The sequence below is a fragment of the Oncorhynchus nerka genome, linkage group LG10 (assembly GCF_034236695.1).
Source record: "Oncorhynchus nerka isolate Pitt River linkage group LG10, Oner_Uvic_2.0, whole genome shotgun sequence".
NCBI classification, from domain to species: Eukaryota; Metazoa; Chordata; class Actinopteri; order Salmoniformes; family Salmonidae; genus Oncorhynchus; species Oncorhynchus nerka.
Genome location: NC_088405.1, coordinates 18217301 through 18228312, shown reverse-complemented (window position 1 = coordinate 18228312; position 11012 = coordinate 18217301). Strand labels below are relative to the sequence as shown.

General features: G+C 45.5%; 1 protein-coding gene across 2 annotated transcripts in view; it reads left to right on the top strand.

Annotated features, from left to right (window-relative positions):
- Positions 1-11012, top strand: part of LOC115134967 (leucine-rich melanocyte differentiation-associated protein-like) — a 477253-nt gene that overhangs the window by 414057 nt on the left and 52184 nt on the right. For both annotated transcript variants that reach the window (XM_029669101.2, XM_029669102.2), the window contains exon 6: positions 7540-7624. In XM_029669101.2, coding sequence (XP_029524961.1) covers positions 7540-7624 — 85 coding nt within the window. The remainder of the gene's footprint in view (positions 1-7539; positions 7625-11012) is intronic.

The window sequence follows — 11012 nt, the reverse complement described above, 5'->3', positions numbered from 1 at the left end:
GAAAGACAGTATCAGGGTAGCAGGGGAGGTAGGGAGTGAAAGAAGGGGTGGTAAAGAAAGACGGTGTCAGGGTAGCAGGGGAGGGAGAGAGTGAAGGAAGGGGGGTAAAGAAAGACAGTGTCAGGGTAGCAGGGGAGGGAGAGAGTGAAGGAAGGGGGGTAAAGAAAGACAGTGTCAGGGTAGCCGGGGAGGTAGGGAGTGAAAGAAGGGGTGGTAAAGAAAGACGGTGTCAGGGTAGCAGGGGAGGGAGAGAGTGAAGGAAGGGGTGGTAAAGAAAGACAGTGTCAGGGTAGCAGGGGAGGGAGAGAGTGAAAGAAGGGGGGTAAAGAAAGACAGTATCAGGGTAGCAGGGGAGGGAGAGAGTGAAGGAAGGAAGGGGGTAAAGAAAGACAGTGTCAGGGTAGCAGGGAGGGAGAGAGTGAAGGAAGGGGGGTAAAGAAAGACAGTGTCAGGGTAGCAGGGGAGGGAGAGAGTGAAAGAAGGGGGGTAAAGAAAGACAGTGTCAGGGTAGCAGGGGAGGGAGAGAGTGAAAGAAGGGGGGTAAAGAAAGACAGTGTCAGGGTAGCAGGGGAGGGAGAGAGTGAAGGAAGGGGGGGTAAAGAAAGACAGAAAGCCTGGTAGAGAGATTGAGAGAAAGAGGAATAGATTGAGAGGACAGAGATCGTTGGAAAAAGAGAGAGGGAGAGATTAAAAGAGAGGGAGAACTGGCTGATGAATGTTCTGCAAGTGGGGTGATGGTGGATAGGGGAGGAGGGGTAGAGGGAAGGGAGGGTGGATGTTTGATCAGTTGACGTGGCATGGGGTGGTAGGGAGGGAGAAGGGGCGTAGAGGGCGTCAGGTGCAGCTGGAGGGGGATCGCAGCAATGCTCTGATGTGGACAATGGACCACTTTTGGGGTGCCGCACCTGATTGCCATCCCTGCCGACCCGTAAGGAGGGGCCACCCCAGAACTTTGCCTCCTATCCAACCACTACCCCCCTACCTCCCCCGACCCTCATCTCAGTCTGTGGGTGGTGACTGGTAGGAAGGTCTTTGTGGACAAGCAGCAGGATTAAGAGGGTCTTTGTGGGGTCAGGAGAGGAACACAGGAGCAGGGTTGTTCTCAATTCAGAATGTTTTTTTCAGAATTCAAGGCTTAAGGGTCAGCTTGAGAGTTAAACTAATGCATTCGGGAATATGTAGATTTCCCCATATTGAACAAAATGTAAGTGATTCATGAAATAAACTCAGCAAAAAAAGAAACGTCCTCTCACTGTCAACTGCGTTTATTTTCAGCAAACTTAACATGTGTAAATATTTGTATGAACACAACAAGATTCAACAACTGAGACATAAACTGAACAGGTTCCACAGACATGTGACTAACAGAAATGGAAAAATGTGTCCCTGAACAAAGGAGGGGGGTCAAAATCAAAAGTAACAGTCAGTATCTGGTGTGGCCACCAGCTGTATTAAGTACTGCAGTGCATCTCCTCCTCATGGACTGCACCAGATTTTCCAGCTCCTGCTGTGAGATGTTACCCCATTCTTCCACCAAGGCACCTGCAAGTTCCTGGACATTTCTGGGGGGAATGGCCCTAGCCCTTACCCTCCGATCCAACAGGTCCCAGACGTGCTCAATGGGATTGAGAACACTGACATTCCTGTCCTGCAGGAAATCACACACAGAACGAGCAGTATGGCTGGTGGTATTGTCATGCTTGAGGGTCATGTCAGGATGAGCCTGCAGGAAGGGTACCACATGAGGGAGGAGGTCTTCCCTGTAACACAGTGTTGAGATTGCCTCCAATGACAAAAAGCTCAGTCCGATGATGCTGTGACACACCACCCCAGAACATGACGGACCCTCCACCTCCAAATCGATCCCGCTCCAGAATACAGGCCTCGGTGTAACGCTCGTTCCTTCGACGATAAACACGAATCCGACCATCACCCCTGGTGAGACAAAACCGCGACTCGTCAGTGAAGAGCACTTTTTGCCAGTCCTGTCTGGTCCAGCGACGGTGGGTTTGTGCCCATAGGCGACGTTGTTTCCGGTGATGTCTGGTGAGGACCTGCCTTACAACAGGCCTACAAGCCCTCTGTCCAGCCTCTCTCAGCCTATTGTGGACAGTCTGAGCACTGATGGAGGGATTGTGCGTTCCTGGTGTAACTCGGGCAGTTATTGTTGCCATCCTGTACCTGTCCCGCAGGTGTAATGTTCGGATGTATCGATCCTGTGCAGATGTTGTTACACGTGGTCTGCCACTGTGAGGACGATCAGCTGTCCGGCTCGTCTCCCTGTAGCGCTGTCTTAGGCGTCTCACAGTACGGACATTGCAATTGATTGCCCTGGCCACATCTGCAGTCCTCATGCCTCCTTGCAGCATGCCTAAGGCATGTTCACGCAGATGAGCAGGGACCCTGGGCAACTTTCTTTTGGTGTTTTTCAGAGTCAGTAGAAAGGCCTCTTTAGTGTCCTAAGTTTTCATAACTATGACCTTAATTGCCTAACGCCTGTAAGCTGTTAGTGTATTAACAACCGTTCCACATCATTAATTGTTTATGGTTAATTGAACAAGCATGGGAAACAGTGTTTAAACCCTTTACAATGAAAATCTGTGAAGTTATTTGGATTTTTACTAATTATCTTTGAAAGACTCTCCTGAAAAAGGGATGTTACTTTCTTTGCTTTATAATATCTTAGAATATTTGCATACATATTTTGTTTTCCTTGATCATTCATTTAAAGAGTTTTTCCTGAAAATCAATTGTTTCAACAATATCTTATATACATGTAGAGTACCAGTCAAAAGTTTGGACAAACCTACTCATTCAAGATTTCTTTGTTTGCTATGTTCTACATTGTAGAATAATAGTGAAGTCATCAAAACTATGGAATAACACATATGGAATCATGTAGTAACCCAAAAAATGTTAAATCAAATATATTTGAGATTTGAGATTCTTCAAAGTAGCCACCCGTTGCGTTGATGACAGCTTTGCACACTCTTGCCATTCTCTCAACCAGCTTCATGAGGTAGTCACCTGGAATGCATTTCAATTAACAGGTGTGCCTTGTTAAAAGTTAATTTGTGGAATTTCTTTCCTCCTTAATGTGTTTGAGCCAATCAGTTGGGTTGTGACAAGGTAGTGTTGGTATACAGAAGACATATTATGGCAAGAACAGCTCAAATAAGCAAAGAGAAACAACAGTCCATCATTACTTTAAGACATGAAGGTCAGTCAATGCGGAAAATGTCAAGAACTTTGAAAGTTTCTTCAAGTGCAGTCGCAAAATAAACATCAAGCGCTATGATGAAACTGGCTCTCATGAGGACCGCCTCTGCTGCGGAGGATAAGTTCATTAGAGTTACCAGCCTCAGAAATTGCAGACAAAATAAATGCTTCACAGAGTTCAAGTAACAGACACATCTCAACTTCAACTGTTCAGAGCAGACTACGTGAATCAGGCCTTCATGGTCGAATTGCTGCAAAGAAACCACTACTAAAGGACACCAATAAGAAGAATAGACTTGCATGGGCCAAGAAACATGAGCAATGGACATTAGACTGGTGGAAATCTGTCTTTTGGTCAGATGAGTCCAAATGTGAGATTCCAGGTGAAGCTGGTCGAGAGAATGCCAAGAGTGTGCAAAGCTGTCATCAAGACAAATCGTGGCTACTATGAATATTCTAAAATCTATTTAGATTATTTTAACACTATTTTGGTTACTATTTGATTCCATATGTGTTATTTCATATTTTTTATATATTCTCTATTATTCTACAATGTAGAAAATAGTAAAAATAAAGAAAAACCCTTGAATGAGTAGGTGTGTCCAAACTTTTGACTGGTACTGTATATAACGACATGTTTGATATTGTAACGGTTTTCTAATGGTGAAGGAGAGTCGGACCAAAATGCAGCGTGTATATTACGATCCATGTTTTATAAAACAACGTAACACGAATCTAAATACAATATCTACAAAAAACAATAAACGTAATGAAAACCGAAACAGCCTAAACTGGTGCAAACTAACACATAATCAAGACACTAAGAACAACTAAGGACAATCACCCACAATACAACCAAAGAATATGGCTGCCTAAATATGGTTCCCAATCAGAGACAACGATAACCACCTGCCTCTGATTGAGAACCACTCCAGACAGCCATAGACTTTCCTAGAACACCCTACTAAGCTACAATCCCACTAACATACACACCAAAACCCCCAGACAAAACACACCACAATACAAAAACTCCATGCCACACCCTGGCCTGACCCAATACATGAAGAAAAACACAAAATACTTAGACCAGGGCGTGACAGATATTTTATGTGCAACACGTATTTGTATAGACTACACCTAATGTAGAATAGAAGAGGCATTTGAATTTCACTGAATTCAGTTATATTTCCTTCAAATCAAATTTTAATTCTGTATCTTGTTTACTACTTAATTTCAAATTCAAGAATTAAATTGAAATTTGAGACATTTTCAATTAAATTCTGAATGAAGCACAACCTTGCAGAGGCCAGGGTTGGTGATCTCACAGGCAAGACAGGAAATGCAACAGGCAGGCAGATTTCTCTGAGGCTCTATGGGCTGCCTGTCAGACCTTAAAGCTGTGGTGTGGTACAGTAGAATACTACCTTAAAGCTGTGGTGTGGTACAGTAGAATACTACCTTAAAGCTGTGGTGTGATACAGTAGAATACTACCTTAAAGCTGTGGTGTGGTACAGTAGAATACTACCTTAAAGCTGTGGTGTGATACAGTAGAATACTACCTTAAAGCTGTGGTGTGGTACAGTAGAATACTACCTTAAAGCTGTGGTGTGGTACAGTAGAATACTACCTTAAAGCTGTGGTGTGGTACAGTAGAATACTACCTTAAAGCTGTGGTGTGGTACAGTAGAATACTACCTTAAAGCTGTGGTGTGGTACAGTAGAATACTACCTTAAAGCTGTGGTGTGGTAGTGGATAAATGGAATGGCATCAAACACCTGCAAACCATATGTTTCATGTATTTGATACCATTCCACCAATTCCACTCCAGTCATTACCACGAACCTGTACTCCCCAATGAAGGTGCCACCAACCTCCTCTGTTACCTATCTATCATGGAGAAACCCATTGGTGGGTGACTTCATTTACTCACCACTGACAGTGATCAGTGTTTACCTACATTTACCACTACTGGTTGTAAGATATAGCACTGTCAAAAAAATACTAACTTCAATCGCTATAACACTCTAACTACTGACCCCAGAAGAGAAATATAAAGTATTATGTCGACAGGATCATTTGTGATGTTTACATTCTAATTCGCTAACCTACCAGTAAGTCATTACATCCAGAACTCGTTGATGTCATTTGTCACGCTCTTCTTTTTCTTCTAGTAATATAAAGCATGTGTTGACCAGCCCAGGCCTGTACTGGAATGACCTTCTGAGATCCTATCTGAAAGCACATTATGGGATCATTTTCCATTTACACCATTCTCCTCGCCAATGAAGAATGTGTTTTCATTTAGCATTGTCCAGTGGTCTCGTTCCTCAAGGTTGTGCATGTCGGCTGTAGACTAGAGAATCAGCTACACCAGAGGAATATCAGCACCAAATCGTCTCTAATATGTATTTGTCACTTTAGTGATTAAAAGCCTGTTGAATTCCCCCCAGCAGGAGAGGAAAGGAGAGTATTTCTGCTAAGGCATCAGATAGGACTGCATCATGATGAACTGCCTGTTGAAACAGCTAGAAGTCCAGGGAACACAAGACTAATTAAACAGGATGTTTGGGTCCTTGAAGGTGCACAAAAATGTGAAGTAGAAGAAGAAGAATAACAGCAACAATACTTGTGACCTGTTTAGAAAACACCCTTTGAATATTGCGACACACTTACAAAAAGCGCACCCTGTTTAGAAGAGCTGAGAGCTCAGAAAACAGTGGATTTAACTCTGAAACATGAAAGTCAGTAGCAGAGATGTTTGGAGAGACAGAGTGGTGCTGTCATGCCAATCTGTTGGTGTGTGGTCAGATAGCAGTAGAAGTGTGTTAGTTAGGGCTTGGGTTAGAGGGCCTGTGTGTCATAGTGAGTGGTGTGCCCTTGGTTTGACCCCTACAGCAGGTCATGGCTCAGTAGTCATGAGGCCTTCGATGCCATAGACCACCCTCCGGCCTTTTAAAGGCCGGAAGGGGAGAGGAGGGGGACAGAACATCAAAGTAATCTGGCCTGGCGTACTGCTTCCCTCAACATAACACAGGAATGAAAGGTGATCTGGCCCGGCGTCCTGCTTCCCTCACCATGACACAGGAATGAAAGGTGATCTGGCCAGGCGTCCTGCTTCCCTCACCATGACACAGGAATAAAAGGTGATTTGGCCCGGCGACCTGCTTCCCTCACCATGACACAGGAATGAAAGGTGATCTGGCCCGGCGTCCTGCTTCTCTCACCATGACACAGGAATGAAAGGTGATCTGGCCCGGCGTCCTGCTTCCCTCACCATGACACAGGAATGAAAGGTGATCTGGCCCGGCGTCCTGCTTCCCTCACCATGACACAGGAATGAAAGGTGATCTGGCCCGGCGTCCTGCTTCTCTCACCATGACACAGGAATGAAAGGTGATCTGGCCCGGCGTCCTGCTTCTCTCACCATGACACAGGAATGAAAGGGGATCTGGCCCGGTGTCCTGCTTCTCTCACCATGACACAGGAATGAAAGGTGATCTGGCCCGGCGTCCTGCTTCTCTCACCATGACACAGGAATGAAAGGTGATCTGGCCCGGCGTCCTGCTTCTCTCACCATGACACAGGAATGAAAGGTGATCTGGCCCGGCGTCCTGCTTCTCTCACCATGACACAGGAATGAAAGGTGATCTGGCCCGAGCTTCTCTCACCATGTCCTGCTTCTCTCACCATGACACAGGAATGAAAGGTGATCTGGCCCGGCGTCCTGCTTCTCTCACCATGACACAGGAATGAAAGGTGATCTGGCCCGGCGTCCTGCTTCTCTCACCATGACACAGGAATGAAAGGTGATCTGGCCCGGCGTCCTGCTTCTCTCACCATGACACAGGAATGAAAGGTGATCTGGCCCGGCGTCCGGCTTCCCTCACCATGACACAGGAATGAAAAGGTGATCTGGCCCGGCGTCCTGCTTCTCTCACCATGACACAGGAATGAAAGGTGATCTGGCCCGGCGTCCGGCTTCCCTCACCATGACACAGGAATGGAGCTTCAACATTTCCTGTCCTCATCAATATAATTCATGGCACTTGGATAATAAGGCACAGCAATGAAACCCCTCTACCTCTCTCCTTATATATATTTATATCTCTGTATCTATTCCCCCCACCCTCTCTCTCTCTCTCTCTCGCTCTCTCTCTCTCTCTCTCTCAATTCAATTCAATTCAAGGGGCTTTATTGGCATGGGAAACATGTGTTAACATTGCCAAAGCAAGTGAGGTAGATAATATACAAATTGAAATAAACAATAAAAATTAACAATCTAAATAGTAAAGTGTGACTGTGTGTTTCCTTTCCTCAGGCCCCAGGTGACCCTAAGTCTGAGAGTTCCTCCACACTCTACACCCCTCTACCCAGAGGCTCTAGAGACGGCAAGAACCACAAAGGTAAAGAAAATGTTTAAAAAACATGGTAGAGATGTTCTGTCCTCCCTATTTGTTGACCTCTCTCTACTCCAGAGAGATCTCTCCTCCCTATGTGATGATCTCCCTCTACTCCAGAGAGATCTCTCCTCCCTATGTGATGACCCCTCTCTACTCCAGAGAGATCTCTCCTCCCTATGTGATGACCTCTCTCTAGTCCAGAGTGATCTCTCCTCCCTATGTGATGACCTCTCTCTACTCCAGAGAGATCTCTCCTCCCTATGTGATGACCCCTCTCTAGTCCAGAGAGATATCTCCTCCCTATGTGATGACCTCTCTCTAGTCCAGAGAGATCTCTCCTCCCTATGTGATGATCTCTCTCTACTCCATATAGATCTCTCCTCCCTATGTGATGACCTCTCTCTAGTCCAGAGAGATATCTCCTCCCTATGTGATGACCTCTCTCTACTCCAGAGAGATCTCTCCTCCCTATGTGATGATCTCTCTCTACTCCATATAGATCTCTCCTCCCTATGTGATGACCTCTCTCTACTCCAGAGAGATCTCTCCTCCCTATGTGATGACCTCTCTCTACTCCAGAGAGATGACCTCTCTCTAGTCCAGAGAGATCTCCTCCCTATGTGATGACCTCTCTCTACTCCAGAGAGATCTCTCCTCCCTATGTGATGACTCTCCTCCCTATGTGATGACCTCTCTCTCTCTCCTCCCTATGTGATGACCCAGAGAGATCTCTCCTCCCTATGTGATGACCCCTCTACTCCAGAGATCTCTCCTCCCTACTCCAGAGAGATCTCTCCTCCCTATGTGATGACCCTCTCTACTCCAGAGAGATCTCTCCTCCCTATGTGTTGACCTCTCTCTACTCCAGAGAGATCTCTCCTCCCTATGTGTTGACCTCTCTCTACTCTAGAGAGATCTCTCCTCCCTAGTGTTGAGATCTCTCCTCCCTATGTGTTGACCTCTCTCTCCAGAGAGATCTCCAGAGAGATCTCTCCTCCCTATGTGTTGACCTCCTCCTCCAGAGAGATCTCTCCTCCCTATGTGTTGACCTCTCTCTACTCCAGAGAGATCTCTCCTCCCTATGTGTTGACCTCTCTCTACTCCAGAGAGATCTCTCCTCCCTATGTGATGACCTCTCTCTACTCCAGAGAGATCTCTCCTCCCTATGTGTTGACCTCTCTCTACTCCAGAGAGATCTCTCCTCCCTATGTGTTGACCTCTCTCTAGTCCAGAGAGATCTCTCCTCCCTATGTGATGACCTCTCTCTACTCCAGAGAGATCTCTCCTCCCTATGTGTTGACCTCTCTCTACTCCAGAGAGATCTCTCCTCCCTATGTGTTGACCTCTCTCTACTCCAGAGAGATCTCTCCTCCCTATGTGTTGACCTCTCTCTACTCCAGAGAGATCTCTCCTCCCTATGTGATGATCTCTCTCTACTCCTTAGAGATCTCTCTTCCCTATGTGATGACCTCTCTCTACTCCAGAGAGATCTCTCCTCCCTATGTGATGATCTCTCTCTACTCCTTAGAGATCTCTCTTCCCTATGTGATGACCCCTCTCTAGTCCAGAGAGATCTCTCCTCCCTATGTGATGACCCCTCTACTCCAGACACTGATCATAGAATGAGATAGAGAATGAACAACTTCAGTACAGTGTATATTAATAGACTTCATCTTAATGATGTTCATTAAAGGGAAAGCCCTTTGATAATGAAAACGAATATGCATGTTTTTCTTCTTATTGATTAACCGGAGTGAGAGAATAGTGGACTTTAGATTTCTATTAGATCATAGTATGCCTTTTGTCATCTCTTTGAGTTGTTGATGAATGCTGAAGTGTATAATCTAGGTTGAAACTATTGATTTGATGTATGTGTATGAGTGTGTATGTCAACCCTCTTTGATCTGTTGATGCTAGTCATTGATTATGTCTTATTCCAATCTAATGTGTGGAAGGGATTAACATGTACTGCATTTCTAAAGATGCCCCTGTTTTAGCAGAAAATATGTTTATTATTATATTGATGGGAAGCATTTGCTATACAATAGCGTTAATATCAGAAACATACATTTTTTATGCATCTTTCTTACAGTAAATGATCATAATAAACATATCAGTGCATAGGAACAGACACAGAAACTATATTCCATTCTATTTGAAATGTGCTGGTGCTGCTATCTGTTCACCACCGCTGTGTTAGCTACAGGTGTAGGATCTTCATTTGATCACCCTGTTGTTGTAGGAAGTGAAAACTTGTAGTGTATTCAAGATTTAAAAAGGCTTCCGAAGTCAGTAGTTTCCTCTAAAATTTTTAATAGATTTTCCCTAACAGTTTTTTTTCAAACCCTAGAAAAATGACACATTTATTATAATCCACATAATGATTCACATTTCCTGTTGCTGCAAGATTATTTTCCTGCTGTGAGATACTGGTGAAATGAAGATCCTTCAACGTGTAGCTGCAGTGGCCAGGGTTGTTGGTGTCTGTAGAGATGTTGTGTGAGCAACCCTGAGGCCATGTGGTACCAGACCTCACAGCAGGGTAGTAGCTCTTTATCTCTGCCATTCTAAACACTGCCGCTGTGATGCGCCCAACTCCATAGAGGGCCAGCTCAAGAGGTCAACAGTGAGCACCTCACACACACACACACACACACACACACACACACACACACACACACACACACACACACACACATAGAAACACATGCACACGCACATGCGCACAGACACACTTACTCACCCACACACACACACACACACACACACACACACACACACACACACACACATAGAAACACATGCACACGCATGTGCGCACAGACACACTTACTCACCCATGCACACACATAGAAACACATGCGCACCGACACACTTACTCACCCACACACACACACACACACATAGAAACACATGCACACGCACGTGCGCACAGACACACTTACTCACCCATGCACACACACACACTCCTCCTCCCACCCAGTGCCAAGGACAGATCAATTACACAGTGACTGACCAGCAGATTTCCTTGTGATGTAGGGAGAGGGACAGAGAAAGTCCCAAATGGCCCCCTATTCCTTTTATAGTGCACTACTGTTGACCAGGGCCCATAGGGACTAGGGTGCCATTTGGGACACAGCCAGGGAGAAACTATGCTTTGTGAACGTCAGGCAGGACAGGGAACAGTCCATTAAAAGGTGAGAGGATCTGACATGTGAGATATTTCTCCCTCCCTCCTAGGTCTGGGCCGTGGTGGGTCGAAAGTCACCATTTGTTATGTCTATGACGCTCTGCAGCCTCCGATAACACAACTCTCATCTTTAACCCTCATCTCCTCTATAGGTCCCCCGCCTCAGTCCACCTCACTCCACCTCACTCCTTACAGCACGAC